The sequence below is a fragment of the Oncorhynchus mykiss genome, chromosome 6 (genome assembly GCF_013265735.2).
Source record: "Oncorhynchus mykiss isolate Arlee chromosome 6, USDA_OmykA_1.1, whole genome shotgun sequence".
NCBI classification, from domain to species: domain Eukaryota; kingdom Metazoa; phylum Chordata; class Actinopteri; order Salmoniformes; family Salmonidae; genus Oncorhynchus; species Oncorhynchus mykiss.
In genome coordinates, this window is record NC_048570.1 from 41,888,966 (window position 1) to 41,906,145 (window position 17,180).

The window sequence follows — 17,180 nt, forward strand, 5'->3', positions numbered from 1 at the left end:
ACCACCTCACCATTCAACAGCAGTCAAGCCGTGTGAAGTGAATGCCAGTAAACCTCCACACATTGATTAAAAGTGTCGCAGGCAGAGGCTGATCCTATTACAGTACAGCTGTAAATGGGAGAGGGATAGGCACCCACTGCCATTCAGCTAATTCCCACAGTATGACTGATCCAGTTTTAAGGAAGTTAAAAGATTTAGTTAATCCTCCCCATCCATGGTTTCCCAAGATCATTAACCACAGTACCTGCAGCCATCTTAACTGGGGCCTACTGGTGCATCTATAATGTGAAATACTGGGAGAGATGTTTATCCCATATGCTGCTATGAAACTATTGGCACTGTCTGGGATAACGGTTGACTATGTGGTATTAGGACTAGTAATATGGGAGGTAAATTCATAGTGTTGCCATGAAATTACCACAAAGCACAGTATGTTCATTTCATGTAAAAACTATTAAACTAAAGTGTGAGAGCAACAGGTAAATTCATAGTTCACTTAAAATGTCCTCCGCTCCATCTCACTCAGTTATGGGGAAAGTTTTTCAAGTTACATCAGTTGAGTACGCCCTCAGTCATTTCTGCATGGATGCCTCTCCTCCAAATGTGTCTGGGTCACCGTCTTTTCCCCTGGGACTTCTATTTCAGGGACTGGCGAGTGATGTTGGTGGACCGTTTCCGAATGGTGTGTCTAATCCAACTGCAAATCTCCGATGGGAAAGACTGGGATATCTTCAACGCTTCAACGTCAGAGGGCCTTAAAGTTTGGGTAGTGGCCGAAGAGGACTCGGAACATACATGATCTGAAGGAAAACACAAATTTCAAAAAGGGGGGGTTTCTGTGGTAAAACATTAAAAAGAGCATACAGGTTAATCGAAAAATAAGTACGTAAACATTTCAGCCATGTACTGCATTTTATTGAAGCTGTTGAAAAAAAGAACAAGGTCTTTCTATTAGAATTTAGCTAAAGACATATTTTCTACTGCTGTTGTGTTCAATGTCACCATTGCTCCCATCATTCTAATACCAGTACAGAAATCAGCTAATATATATATATATATATATATATATATTTATATATATATATATAAAAAAAGCAACATTGGAAAGAAAGGATATTAGAATTAAGGTAAGGCTGAAAGCATAAGGCCTTTGTTTTGCTTGACTGCTACTGAACTCAATCACAGTGTCTATGGAACTAGGGGAAGAGAATTGGATAACACTTTATTTTACAGTCCAGTTTCCACTGTATTTACTAGGATTATTACGTGGTAACAATGGCTACTTTCTGGTATTTATTTCAAATAATTCAACACAATTTGCATCTGGCTGGTACCAAGTGGTAGTGGTGCTTGTTCGAATGAATATCAAAGAAGAGTCATTCCTAGCTTATTGTATAATTACAATGTTTGGACAATGGACATTTATGTACCATTAAATGAAGTGCAACCGATTCTCTAGTCCACTGTCATCCCTGTGAAAAACGGTTTCTGTCCAAAACATCACTCAAATCACGCTTCAGTTTATGTATGTCCTCAATATGATTATATGGCATTTCATACACAACCGGGAGTAGGATCAAGTTGCCCCAAGATGCTGATCAGAGGTCAGTTTTGCTTTTCCACCCCTAATGGGTAGGATTAGAGTGGGGTTAGCTGATCCTAGATTTGTGCCTAAGAATAACTTCCATCCTGCTTCAATGTCCCGAGTTCTTCTACCGTCATGCTACAACCATGAGACATGAAGAACCATGACATTTCAGGAAGATAAAACAAATGGGGGAAAAAAAAAAAGTTTTGTTTTTAAAGTGCTCTGACACACCTTGTGACACACCGTAAAATAGCAGCAGCATTCATATAGAAATGTGGTTCAACACTTTTACAAATCACTTGTTAAAAATCGCTTTAATCTCGCAGTCAATTAATTGAATTCATAGTCCGATGATATGAAAATATACACGCCCCAAAAACAGTGTCTGCATCTCTCAATAGTCCTGTCAACTTGATGATCTCAGGGTGTGAGAAACAATACAGAACAAAGAACCATGAAGAGAAATTAGCTAGCTAAACTAAAAAGTTAAATATCTTCATGCAGAGTCATCCATACTTTACATACATACATACATACAAAGTACACTTTTGCTCGCTATTCGCCTTTAAGAATTGATCTGTAAACACTGTTTGGGTCTTTCGGTCAGTGAAGCCATATTCCCATCACGCCACACACGCTTTCCCAGTAAAAAAAAAAAAAAAATCCAAGGCTCCTGCCTCTTCAGAAGGTTGTCTTTGTGTCGTATTGTTATATTCCCTCAATCCCCCGTCTCTTAACATCCTCCTAAGTATTTACCCCATGCTAAAACTAGAGAAGCAGAATAACTGTTAGAATGGAAGCTCTATTCATGTTTCTGTGTGTGTTTAAAAAAAAAAAGGTGGTTTGTGGGTAAAGGAAGGTTCTAGGTAGGTTGTAGTTAGGGTAGGGTTTGGTAGAGAAGAGGGGGTTGTGGGTAAAGGACAAGTGAATTATGGGTAAAAGTAGACATGGGTAGTAGAGGTACATGTTGCAGTCCTCTCTCTTCCGTGCCCAATAGGGGGTCGAGGAGAGGAAAGGTAGGCTACGGATAAGGTACAGCCGAGATGGTTAGTAGGGGGCAGAGGTTGAGGTCTTTTCTCTCCTGTGCTCTCTAAAGGCCTATCAGGAGAGATAGATAGTATAGGTCTGGAGATGGATGCATTGAGGTTACAGGAGGGAAAGGGTAGAGATAGGTAGAGTCTCTCCTCTCTCCATCTCTCTCAGAGGCCCTGTAGGAACTCCTGGAGCTGCCTGACGATCTCTGTGTCCACCGTCTCCATCAGAGCCCCAAAGCCCTGGTCCCCCATCAGAGCCTGCTGGGCCTTCAGCTTCTCATACACATACTGCTGTAAGGAGACACTGTGCACCGGATCCTCCAGGGCCAACTATAGGGACACACAGAGAGAGAGACAGGCAGTTAGCAGGACGCCTAAGACAGATTCTCATAGACCTACTGCTGTAAGGTCATACATCTAGCTAGAAATTCCTCTAGCTTTAGGAGGTAGAGAGAAATGTAGGAAGTCAGCAAGACACGTAACACAAATAGAGAATGCAGCAACACGTACTGTGCACCTTGTGATCGAAGACTAGCTACAAGAGACCGAACAGGGAGTGAGTGTGTGTTTGTGTGCTAACCTGGTTGCAGATGAGAGATAGTTGTGGGAGTGTGCTTCATCAGATAATCACACTAATTAGTCTACAGGGGAAATCAGAGGAAACTGAGCCAGAGAGAAATGCCACTGTGAGCTTCTTCTGAGAGGCAGGTAATGACCTTCTTGACTCCTAAGCCAATCAGTGAAGGTATACTCGCTATGGTAATTCCCTGTCATTACTGTGTAATCAAACCACCAGGGTTGAGCATGGACTTAATAGAGAGAATGTCATCAACGTTACACAATAACAATCCGAATCAGAGTGCCCTAATCTGACACGTGTGTTATGGTTCACACTCAATGATTTCCCAGAAGGAACAGTGAAAAGCAATGCTGAGGTAAATCACGATCAATATCACGCATGTAGTGAAGTGAAATTATGAGCAAGGGACCTCTAATTAAAAATACGTTTGTGGTGTGTGTGTGTGTGTGTCGTGGCTGAGTGAAACAGTAGCCAATTATGGAAGCTAACACATGCATAGGTGCACATTGAGTGTGGTTCCCCACACTGCGCAGGAATAGAAAAGCACTAAACACAGATGCTCTGCATACTGGGCACAACAGAGGGAACATATGATGAATAGAAAAAAGGAGAGGGACAAAGAGATATAGAGTGACAGCTAAAGAGCGAGGGGTGGAGAGAGAGAAAGCCGTGTGGCTTGAGAGTAATGAAAAAAAAAAAAAAAAAAAGGCAACAGATTAGGGGATTGGGATCGGTATTTGGGGGAACTATACGACCCCCTGCTGTTTCCACCGGCTGAGGTAAAAACCTGACACGGCGCTAAAATAATCAAACAAACACAGGGGTATTGCGATCCTCTGGAGAGGGAGGAACAGGAGAAACAGACTACTGTAACTGTTCAACACGGGGTTTCAAAGAGCATAAGAGAGAGTGAGGCCAGGACGATACCAGTATCGCGATACTCGTTAGTATCGTGGTAAGGAAGCAACACAGATTTATCTTCTTTAGGAAAACAGCCCTAATGTTGGAAACAAACATCATGTTGTCATCCTGAGTCACATTTATTTATTTTCCAGCCTTAATCACGCAATATTTTAAACACACAATATTTTAAAGGAACAGAGTTTTGTCTGCTTTGTGTTTGAATTTTGACCATGGAAGAAATATTGAGCTACTGGTATTGTCACAGATGGTATCGAGAGTTAAAAGCACTCTTATCCAACATACATTGAATGTGTCTGTCCCTGCCTATACCAAAACAAACAAATTGAAAGTGCACTGTCATTTCTTCCTGTGAACTGCATCGTTACAGGCAGTAGCAGCAGCATACAAGCCTGTTGGCGCTCCGGTTGCCATACCATGCAGTGATGCAACCAGTCAGTATGCTCTTGATAGTGCAGCTGTAGAACTTTTTGAGGATCTGAAGACTCATGTCAAATCTTTACAGTCTCCTGAGGGGGAATAGGCTTTGTCGTGCCCTCTTTATAACTATCTTGGTGTGTTTGAACCATGATAGTTTGTTGGTTATGTGGACACCAAGGAACATGAAGCTCTCAACCTGCTCCACTACAGCCCTGTCGATGAGAGTGGGGGCGTGCTCGGACCTACTTTTCCTGTAGTCCACAATCAGCTCCTTTGTCTTGATCACGCTGAGGGAGAGATTGTTATCCTGGCACCACACAGCCAGGTCTCTGACCTCCTCCCTATAGGCTGTTACATAAATATTACATAAATTCTTCTCAGGGCTGGGTTTTAGTTGAATGTTATCACACACCAGCATGGGATTGTTAATTAATCAGAAACCACTGCAAAGCTTTTCCTTTTTGGGACTGAGATGTGCCAAACATTCAAGGAAATTATAGTTACATGTAATTTGCGGCATGCATGACCATGAGCAAAGTCATTGTAGCCTATAATTTCACTTCCACTGTGAGACCCATGAGCACGTGCTGACTTGGCTTTGCTGTACATCACATCAAAACCTGCCAGCAGCCTACCTACCAAAGGTCGCACAGTGTCCATTACAGCGCAGAAAAGCACAAATCAGCCACCAATAGTTATCCGTATAACCGGAGCTTCATCTTATTCTTCTAACTATTTCCATGGTGTATTCCAGGCTGCAATTTATGGAAGACGGCAAAACTTCATGGCAAAAGATAGGAAAGCGGTTTCCATCTGAGGTGAAGTTTTCCCTAAATCAATGCTTTTGACAAATCCAGCTCCAGAACCAGCCATAGAACCAGCTGGATAATATTTTGAATACAGCGTCGTAAAAAAAGTAACACAAAGAAATGCCTGGGCACTTTAAATCAACGCCTGGACACCCGCCCGCTACCCTGTGGGAACACAACTGTTCAGTCAGTGAGAAGAGAAAAGGGTATGACAGAGGAAGGTAAAGGGGAGAAGAGGGGGGGGGGGGGGGGGGGGGGGTAAGATGAAAGGAGAAATGATGGTAAGGGGAGAAAAGAGGTAAGCGGAGAGAAGAGAATGGTTGACAGATAGGCAGGAGCCTAAGGAGCACAGGGTTGTTTAGACAGAGAGAATAAGACAGAGGGAGAAAAGAAGGAAGAAGAGAACGAGTGTAAGGGAAAAGAGTGAAGAGGTGAGGAGAAAGCTGCTGTCCGAGAAGCATTAACCTGTGCATACGCCACTGTTCAGTCAGAAGGAGCGGGAGAGGAGGGATGTAGAAGAGAGATGAGTGGAAGGGAGAGATGAAGGGAGAGATCAGGGAAAGAGATGAAACGTAGGGAAAGGGAAAAATGCTGTCTGTGGGTTGAGTGGCAGTAGCCTAGTGAGAAGAGGGGAGAGGCAGGGGAGAGATGAGAGGAAAAGAGAGATGAAGGGAGACGCATGTAAGCGAAAAAGAGGGAAGAGGAGAGGTTACTGGCAGAAGCCTGGTAGGTACAGATCTGTTTTATCAGCGAGAAAAGGGAGAGGAGAGAGGACAAAAGAGGGGGAAGAGGAAAGGTCCTGTAGCTGGTAGAGGCCTGGTGGGCGGAGGGCAATTGTGTCGAAGGCTCAGTGCCAACTGGCACTCTATTCACTACTTTTGACCAGAATAGTGCACTAAAAGGATTGGGGTGTCATTTGGAACATAACCTAAATATCTAATCCTGTTACCTACGCTCTCCGCAGGTACTATCTGCTGTTGATTCCGTTTATAGAGAAAAACCAGACAACTTGGATGCAATTATTCTTTGCTCCAGTTTTGTTTGCAGGTTTATGGTGGCGCCTGCTAGAAAATACTTGAGAAACAAACCTGTGTAATAACACCAAATCCCTGTCTGGGGGTGGATGCACAGCTTCCTGGGTAACATCATCTGTACTATGATTTAATACATGTAACTGGTGTCTTGCAATTTCCCGAACAAGTTCCTTCCCGTTTCCAGAAGACAAAAATGACGGGTACCATGGACCAATAATATACCATTTCTATGACGTACTAATGCAAAAATACAAAACAGGTATGTGCGAACAGATGCAGTAAACGGACACATCAACTGTCTGAGGGCTGCTTTTTTTTAGTTGTCTAAAAGCTCAAGTCACAAAATAAAATGGTCAGTAACACAATATGGGCCAAAAAGGTGTACGAAAACTGTGTTGTGTGATGCAAGGAACTACTTCACAAAATAACCTTCATTATCATCACTGGTATAGACAATGGAAGGCTGCTGGTCTCTGATCCCATATATTACAATCTCTTGCTGTTGTGGCTTTGAGCAAGGCACTTAACACCCACAAAGTAAAATAATGCACTGTATGAAAACACATGTGGTCCATCAAGCCTCCATCTGGAGAGCTACTGGGTGTGCAGGCTTTTGATACAACCCTGCTCAAACACACCAGTCAGCTTTGTCGGAATTACATGGCCAGTATTGAATAGAGGAGAATCCTAGCCAATTTTGGGTGCTTGAGAGACCGTTTTACAACCAGAGTATGCAGAATTGGTTTCATCAATTGCCACCCGTATCAACAGCGTGTATTGGTCATTTGCGGTTATACACGAGTGCCGGACATCGCACATGACAAGGACATAAATGCGCGCTAAGCGCTAAATAGTTAACTAGTGAGATAAACAGCCACACTACACAATATGTTTTGAATTGGTTACCTAGTTATTCTGTTGAATATCATTATTTCGGAATAGCCTAATTGTTTTGATTCGGTTTGCGAGACTTACAAAAAACACTTGTCCATTCAGACAACTAATCTATAATCCGCTTGTCCAACACATTTAATTGTTATTATTATTATTTTTTTTAACTCGCCTCGGGCAAGCGTTAATGTCGAGCCTTGCTCCATGACACATAAACACATCTCCAAACTAGCTGTGTGGCACTGGCAGAGACTCAACATATGTGCTACTCACCTGGAATTGACACACTGGAATAGACATTTGCAACATTGTTCCATGATCTTTAATTGATCAATTGCTTCGCTATCCATCGTGCTGAATCGCCGCTATTTGTTTGTTTAACGAAGAATCGGATATGTTCCCTGTGACAAAGGGGCGGCAGGGTAGCCTAGTGGTTAGAGCGTTGGACTAGTAACCGGAAGGTTGCAAGTTCAAAAAGCTGACAAGGTACACATCTGTTGTTCTGCCCCTGAACAGGCAGTTAACCCACTGTTCCTAGGCCGTCATTGAAAATAAGAATTGGTTCTTAACTGACTTGCCTAGTTAAATAAAGGTAAAAAAAAAAAAAAAGCCACCACAATAAGTGGGTTATCATTAAGTTAAAAAAAATACCACAACCTTCCCTAATTCCCCTGATAACCAGGTGGAAGGGGATAGAAAAGGACTAACAGAGCTGTCTGACATCTTTCAGTCAAAGGTAGGCTAAAACAAATGTCATTTTGTAGGCTGTAATAACCTCATATTTTACTTGTCGGCCAACAGTGATTCATAGGCCTACAATAGAACTACCGGTAGGCTACATCATAAATAGGGTGGAGAACTTTCAGGAGAACTTAAAAGTTTATTCAATTGCAACAAATTGCCTACATCAAGAAACCGTTAGATTAATGTGCATATTTCTCCATTTACAGTGGTATAATTAAGTCCGATTCCTACCTCCCCTCTCGCTGGTATTATTTTAAATAGCGTTTCCAGTTTGAACGAGAATACCGGGATGTCCAGGAAAGGCTTGCAAATCTCTCGGTAAGGAAAAGTAGTAGATTTTCAGGAAAATATTAAACCCTAATATGTAGCTAACGTAATCCCCATCACCCTCTGAACCCGTTCTATCCATACCTAGTGTGTGTGGAGAGGGACAACGGTTCATAGACTTGTTACTCATAACCAAATGGATCGTGGAGCGTAATTTAATTTCATCACCTCTCACGTCAGACCGTTTTATGTTCTCTTAAAAAGAGAAACGCGGGTTTTCAACTGCACCTCTGACCCCTGTTCATCTCCATGCAAGCACACACATCATTCTCAATCTCCTCCCACACAGACACGCACGTCATTCTCAACCTCTTTACACACAGGCGGTATACATGAGCCTACACCTACACTCACATTATGGGCACACTTCACATGCATATGATTGTTCAATGGCGGTCTTCAGAAAACGGCGGTAACTTCACCTCCTCCCCGGTTCCCTTTGTCCCCCAGGCTGTATACAGAAAGTAACAATAAACAGATGATATACACTGAGTGTACCAAACATTTGGAACGCCTACTCTCATGACAGAATGACTAGGTAAATTCAGGTGAAAGCTATGATCCCTTATTGATGTCCCTTGTCAAGGATTTTTAAGCCTCGAGATAATTGAGACATGGATTGTGTGTGTGTGTGTACATTTCAGAGGGTGAATGGGCAGGACAAAATATTTAAGTGCCTTTGAAGGGAGTATGGTAGTAGGCACCAGGCGCACCGGTTTGAGTGTGTCAAGAACTGCAACACTGTTTTTCACGCTCAACAGTTTCTCATGTGTATCAAGAATGATTCATCACCCAAAGGACATCCAGCCAACTTGACAACTGTGGGAAGCATTGGAGTCAACATGGGCCAGCATCCCTGTGGAACGCTTTCGACACTGTGTAGAGTTCATGCCCCGACGAATTGAGGCTGTTTCTCAGGGCAAAAGGGGGTGCAACTCAATATTAGGAAGGTGTTCCTAATGTTTTGTACACTCAGTGTATGAGTCATGTGTTAAACATTTTAGAAGAAGAGGAAGAATAGGAGGGAGGACAGAAGAGGAATAGAGAAAACGGAGAAAGAACATCCAGAGGCAGGTATTCTTTAGCAGTCTACATGAGCACACGCAAGCGCAGACACACACTTTAGCATTCTTGCGGCGTGTGGTGGGAAACCGTGAAAAGATGCGCGCACACACACACGCATCTGATACTGAATAATGGGAAACAACTTCAACTGCCTACCTCAAAACACCAGTTTGAACAAGGTTTACCAAACACAGATGGAGAGCCCAGCTCCCCTGTGCATGTTGCCGTCTTCTCTGCCCGGTAACGAGCGCTGATTTTAGAGGACGCTGTTGTCTTGCATAAACTAATTTGTGCTGTACTGTAGACAATCCTCCCCGTGTGGAGATCCAGCCATTCCACAAACACGACCACACTGGTCCTGCTCTATTCTGGACTGGGCCTCTCAGTTCATATTACACATCTGAAAAGATTTGAAAAGTATTACACCAATTCAACTAAGCCTATCAGCTGGCTGTGTCCATTACCATACAGCCAAGGGCCAGTCTTTTCACATTGACACTCTAGTCCTGGAGAGCTGCAATGTGTGCAGACTGGTGTTTCCGCCCTGCACTTGACCTAAGTTCACAGTGAGTCACTGGAGCCAAGCCACGGAAACACAAAAGTCTGTGGTCTAATGGAAATGGCATTTCAGTCTCTCTTCACACGACACTACACTTAGCCCAATTAAAGTCTGCCTCTCTGGTCCCAATGACAACATTACTCAGCACGTTTAAATTACTCCCATTGATACACCAATTTTTACTGTCATCTTTAATAAGGCAGTCATTAAGACTATATGAGGGTGCTTAAAAAGTTGACAGGACACATTTACCTTGGGGAAAAAGTAATTGGAGTGCGTGTGTGTGTGTTTAGAGGTAAAACGCTGTTGCCCTCTGATCGATACAGAGGGAATGTCTAACTGGCCTGTCTAGACCAGGTCAATAACCCAACATTAAAGGGACAATCATTAGTTGAAACAATGACGAGATGTCCCTGCCTCTATTGGTAAAATGCTGAGGGACGGGCCTGGAGAAATGTAACCACTCAAATTCAAAGCCAGAGCTACTGTATGGATGCAAGGACAATACAAGATATCAAAAGTGTAGTTCTAAGCACGTTTTGAGGCTATCCGATGTTTGTTTACATTTACAATGTTTAGAAATATTGGCCATTTTTTCCCCTTCAATTTTGGGTTCTGATGGGGTACGATAGTTGAACTACGTTCCTGAGGCATTTATACGTGCATTCTTCCCAAACCAATGACTATATCTCATTAATCCAAAAGTCCAAAAATGGATGTGCAGTAGCAATCCCGGATTGCCCTTTCAAGTATGAGACTGTAAATCTGATCAAACGTCATCACACCCTTTACCTCACACAGACACAAGAGGTTGTGGAACCGTCTTAGAGGTAATAATTAAGGTTAAACTACTCACAATAATATTCATTATAACAATTCTGAAATTCAGAGTTGATATTATTTACTAACACGCACACAAGAGGACACGTTTTCCCTGTAAACTGCAGGCAGGTATGATAAATGGGAGACCGCTTCGGCAGTGACAGGTGGTTATTGAAACAGCACTAATGAGTGTTATCTGTATTCATAATGATCTTCATTACACTAGTCAGTAGAGCTGCTAAAACAACAGAAGATGGGCTGGGGTTACCTTGGTGCTCCAACTGAGGACGGGAGGAATTTAAGCTTTTCGGACCGTAGGAAAGCCATGTGTGTGCATAGATGCTGTCATGAAAATGCAAGCAGGCACGCACACACAGTCACACATGCACGCACAGTCCCTGTACCCCCTCGCTGCTAACGAGACGCCATTAGCAGTAACCTCTGGGTCAATTAGTGACCCGGGTCTCGCTGTTGAGCGCGGGATGCAAGGGCCTGCCTGGGAGCCCAGGTGTCAGAGAGGAAAACAAGTTACTGTATTGACTAATCACTGATACGGGAATAGGGATGTGTGAGGTGTGTGTGTGTGTATGTGTTTCTGCATATTTTGAAAGAGAGCGAGGAGAGAAAAGAGAGTCAGAAGAAAGGAAAGACTGGGGGCAGAGACATGCGTATGATGAGAAGAACTATGAGCGAGAGAGATGGAGAGAGATGGAGGGAAAACTGCTGAAAGATGGACAATGAGAGTAAAAACAGACATTTCCCTGTCTCTCTCCTGTGTGTGATGTATTGACTAGGTTCATGATCCCTAAGCTCGTCAGAGGATTAAGCCTTAATTATAGTAATTTCCACACTAAATGAAGCAGTACAAATTAAATTGCCTTGAACAGCATTGGGCGAAAGGGCGTAATTAGTTATAGCGCACAAACCCACACACACGCGTACACACCCCCCCCACAAAACACCAATCAGAGCACACCAAGTGTCCAACCCTGCTGATGATTTCTGTTATTTTACTGAGGGCATAAGTAAACAAACTAAACAAAGCCACATCGACACAGAGGGCAATGTGTGTGTGCGTGCATAGGGCAGCAGGTAGCCTAGCGGTTAAGAGCGTTGGGCCAGCGAACAGAAAGGTCGCTGTTTCGAATCCCCGAGCCAACTAGGTGAAAAACCTGTTGATGTGCCCTCAAGACACTTAACCCTAATTGCTTCTGTAAGTCGCTCTGGATAAGAGTGCCTGCTAAATTACTCAAATGTGAAAATGCATGGGGAAAATTGCACATAGGCTACCTCAGATCAACTTCAAATAGCTATCAAATATTGTACTATGTAACAATCTATTTAACTGAAGGACTATGGTGTGCCTGTGCTTAATATCTAGTGAATGTGAAGCCACAAACACAGATACTAATCAAAAGATTAGCCTCCTCTGTTCTTTTGAGCCAGTAGCAGTGTTGGCTGGAGCTCTTGGGAGGCATCGGGGGGGTATAACAGCAGCTCTAAGAGATCAATAAGCCCAAAGGGACCTGCCTCTGTGAATTACTCTGTATGTGTGTGGGTGTGTGTGTGTCCTGTGAGATGCCATGGAGCTGCTGATTGAAGACAGGAGTGAGACAAGCCATCAGGGGAGATGAGAGTAGAGGGAAAAAAATCAGTTTTATTGTGTTCTCCAGAGATGAAAGAGAGGCTTTATAAACGACCACAGTAAATAGCTGATGTGGCAAGCAATCATAGGACTGATTGATGGCATGGACTGAGGAAACACAGCTGAGCATGTAGGTGAGGAATTGTGTGTGTGTGTGTGTGTGTGTGTGCGTGCGTGCGTGCATGCATGCATATGTCTGTCTCAGATAAGGATAACTCACAGGCGGAATCAATAACAGAATGATGTCATCCGCACCATTGGTCTTCGGGTGCCTTTATTTTTTTATTACTGGTGACACACATCTTCAGTCAATTCACTACTGTGATTGTCTGCATTGGGTCTGTCTGTTGCTAGCAAATGGCCAGTCCCTTTTTTTAGTGTAGAGCGAGTAGAGTGGAAATGAGACCGAGTCAGCCTCTAGCTACAAGGTTCAACAATGGAACACCACGGTTCCAATTAAATTCCCGCAGTAGTACAAACTTCAGGGAGATCAAAAAAGAAGAAGAAGTAAAAAGCAGGAGATGAGCATTGTGTCCTTCCATTTCCAATCACCAGACTGTGGAGTGACTGACTCTGAAAGAACCATCTGACCAAGAGACCAATCATGCCACTCAATTATCACACTCAGCCTTGAGGCCTCCGGCCGGCACACACCAATCAATCCATGTATCAATGCATCAAAGAGAGCTTTCACAAACAACTCCACCAATCAATCCATGTATCAATGGATGAAAAATAAATGGAACTGACAAGCTAGCACGCACGAACACACGTATGTACACAAATCCACCAATTGATTGATGTATCAATGCCCATAAGTGCCAGGAAACAGAACAGTCCGATCCATGTCATCAGATAAGTGATTCCTCATCGGACACCTGTCTGGGTGGTTCAATAGTTGCTTCCCCTCCATCAACTATGATTTATAAAATAAATCCAGATAACATTACTTCAGCTCCGGCCACTTTCTTCATATCGTTCTACAGCAGGGTTCCACAACTGGTGGCTGGTGGGGGGGGCATAAGTCTAAAAACACCAGGAAATCAGCTCCAAATTATTACATTTTGGAAATCTGTTCCCAAGTATTCCCCACATATAATAAAGATTATTTGTCCTCTGACAAATCAACTGTAAATTTCGGTGTTCCTCAAGGTTCCGTTTTAGGACCACTATTGTTTACCTCTTGGGGATGTCATTCGAAAACATAATGTTAACTTTCACTGCTATGCGGATGACACACAGCTGTACATTTCAATGAAACATGGGGAAGCCCCAAAATTGCCTTCGCTAGAAGTCTGTGTTTCAGACATAAGGAAGTGGATGGCTGCAAACATTCTACTTTTAAACTCGGACAAAACAGAGATGCTTGTTCTAGGTCCCAAGAAACAAAGAGATCTTCTCTTGAATCGGACAATTAATCTTAATGGTTGAACAGTTGTCTCAAATAAAACTGTGAAGGACCTTGGCGTTACTCTGGACCCTGATCTCTCTTTTGACGAACATATCAAGACTGTTTCAAGGGCAGCTTTTTTCCATCTATGTAACATTGCAAAAATCAGAAACGTTGTGTCCAAAAATGATGCAGAAAAAGTAATCCATGCTATTGTTACTTCTAGGTTAGACTACTGCAATGCTTTACTTTCTGGCTACCCGGATAAAGCACTAAATAAACTTCAGTTAGTGCTAAACATGGCTGCTAAAATCCTGACTAGAGCCCAAAAAATGTATAATATTACTCTAGTGCTAGCCTCCCTACACTGGCTTCCTGGCAAGGGCTGATTTCAAGGTTTTACTGCTAACCTACAAAGCATTACATGGGCTTGCTCCTACCTATCTCTCTGATTTGGTCCTGCCGTACATACCTACACGTACGCTACGGTTACAAGATGCAGGCCTCCTAATTGTCCCTAGAATTTCTAAGCAAACAGCTGGAGGCAGGGCTTTCTCCTATAGATCTCCATTTTTATGGACTGGTCTGCCTACCCATGTGAGAGACGCAAACTCGGTCTCAACCTTTAAGTCTTCACTGAAGACTCATCTCTTCAGTGGGTCATATGATTGAGTGTAGTCTGGCCCAGGAGTGTGAAAGTGAACGGAAAGGCTCTGGAGCAACGAACTGCCCTTTCTGTCTCTGCCTGGCCAGTTCCCCTCTTTCTACTGGGATTCTCTGCCTCTAACCCTATTACAGGGGCTGAGTCCCTGGCTTACTGGTGCTCTTTCATACCGTCCCGAGGAGGGGTGCGTCACTTGAGTGGGTTGAGTCACTGATGTGATCTTCCTCCTGGGTTGTGCCGTGGCGGAGATCTTTGTGGGCTATACTCGGCCTTGTCTCAGGATGGTACGTTGGTGGTTGAAGATATCCCTCTAGTGGTGCGGGGGCTGTGCTTTGGCAAAGTGGGTGGGGTTATATCCTTCCTGTTTGGCCCTGTCCGGGGGCATCATCGGATGGGGCCACAGTACTCCTGACCCCTCCTGTCTCAACCTCCAGTATTTATGCTGCAGTAGTTTGTGTCGGGGGGCCAGGGTCAGTTTGTTATATCTGGAGTACTTCTCCTGTCTTATCCGGTGTCCTGTGTGAATTTAAGTATGCTCTCTCTAATTCTCTCTCTCGGAGGACCTGAGCCCTAGGACCATGCCTCAGGACAACCTGGCATTATGACTCCTTGCTGTTCCCAGTCCATCTGGCCGTGCTGCTGCTCCAGTTTCAACGGTTCTGCATGTGATTATTATTATTTGACCATGCTGGTCATTTATGAACATTTGAACATCTTGGCCATGTTCTGTTATAATCTCGACCCTGCACAGCCAGAAGAGGACTGGCCACCCCTCATAGCCTGGTTCCTCTCTATGTTTCTTCCTAGGTTTAGGCCTTTCTAGAGAGATTTTCCTAGCCACCGTGCTTCTACACCTGCATTGCTTGCTGTTTGGGTTTTTAGGCTGGGTTTCTGTACAGCACTTTGAGATATCAGCTGATGTACGAAGGGCTATATAAATACATTTGATTTGATTTAAAGAGACACGTGATCATATACAAATTAAATGATTACGTTTTAGTCAAATATTACATCTGTTTGGGTTTCTTGCGGTCAATTTGAAGTCCACAAATGATTTGTAATTATGTTCCAGCCCCCCAATAATTCACTCAAATAATCTAGTTGATGATCCCTGCTTCAGAGTGGCTGGTGATTCAGTACCACATGATCGTCTCTGACTATCTAGCGTTTCTTCTGCCTCCGGGGGCTTGTGTCCATGCAAACATATTCAGTATGTGTGAATAGTCGGATCAGCAGAGGTGATGTTAAGGACACGTCTACAAACCCATTTCATAACCTACAAATATTTTTTTTTAGCTTTAGCAGGTTACGAGGAAAAACAAACATTCAACAACAATGTCAATGTATTAGGAAAGCTAAACTAGTTCTATCGCCCTGTTAAAGAGTTAAGAGGAATCTTCAGTATGAGCAAGTCAGTCAGAAAAAAAACCTACAAAAAGGCTATTGTGTCTGAATGGATGTGAGAAGCCCCAAATAGTCCTGTTCCTCTGGTCTCCTGGTGATGTAACATGCTGCACCATTTCCCTCAGACATTTTATCTGGAGCCCCAATTAAATCCCCACTGCATTCCCCACCAGCCTCCATAAATCAAACAACGCCATTAAAGCAGCTAAAATAAACTACTTAAAAATCCCAAACACATGCAAACAGTCGACCACAGCACAGACTGTGACAAATCCCAGGCAGGCAGCACAGTCCAATGCCCATGGTACGGCGGCGTCGTGTCTCTGACTGATTAAATTATGACAGGCTAGTTTATCAAATCGATTACCTAACGTTTGATTGATTGCATGATTGAATTAAACCATGCAACAATTCACTCGTTAATAACCTGGGGTACCACGGAAGAGTGTTTATAGAGCTGCTGTCTTCCGAATAAACTCTTAAAGATCTGAGGATCTTTTATATCAATAGCAGTCAATAATTAATCATCACCTTATACAGTCTCATCTGAACATGGTAAAATTCTTGGTTTTACAAACCCTGGCTAACAAGTTGAAACAGCAATACAAAAATTGGCAAAATTATTTATTTACTAAATAATCACACAGAATTACATATACATAGGATGGATCATACATCGATTACTAATCATGTCATAAAAAGTCCAGAGCGGCGAAACTGATATGATGAATTGTGACACGAAGAAAGGGGGTTGGTTTTGAATGAAAGAGTGGGAAGACTGAGGGACAAAGGGAATTGGGTCTAAATCGGACCTTGAGAAACTATGCTATCATAAATACAAAATCTTATGCATTCTAATAACCGCCCAGAAAAGGAAAATGCAAGATATATATTTACACTGAGCTGCGCTTCGATATATGGGTCGAAGATGGAAGACTGGTTTGCCCAGCAGATATTGCCCTTGTCCTTTGAAGAATATTTCTGGTCGTAGTGTGGATACGTTGTACCCTTTCATTCTTATTAGGAGATGGTCTGTCCTTTCCTTTCCTAGGCCACGTACATTTACAGCTGCAGCTAAACGTACGACTTCTAGGATGTATCACTTCTTCAGTGAATAAGAGTTCAAAGTTCATACCATTTTGCCATTATCAGCTCAAGCTGTATTCTGGCTGGTCTAGTAGAAATTCACCATTCCAGCGTGGTGATCGTCACCTCCACGTGATCTGGTCTCATGTAAATTTAGTTACGTAGAGTGGATATTCAACCATTTGCAAACCACAGCT

The 17,180-nt window shown here is 43.1% G+C and overlaps 1 protein-coding gene across 2 annotated transcripts in view; it reads right to left on the reverse strand.

Moving 5' to 3' along the window:
• Window positions 1–893: 893 nt before the first annotated feature.
• The window catches only part of ipo11 (importin 11), a 234,206-nt gene continuing 217,919 nt past the window's right edge, over window positions 894–17,180 (reverse strand). For both annotated transcript variants that reach the window (XM_036980135.1, XM_021606535.2), the window contains one exon: window positions 894–2,952. In XM_036980135.1, the coding sequence (XP_036836030.1) occupies window positions 2,788–2,952 (165 nt within the window). In that variant the 3' untranslated portion in view covers window positions 894–2,787. The remainder of the gene's footprint in view (window positions 2,953–17,180) is intronic.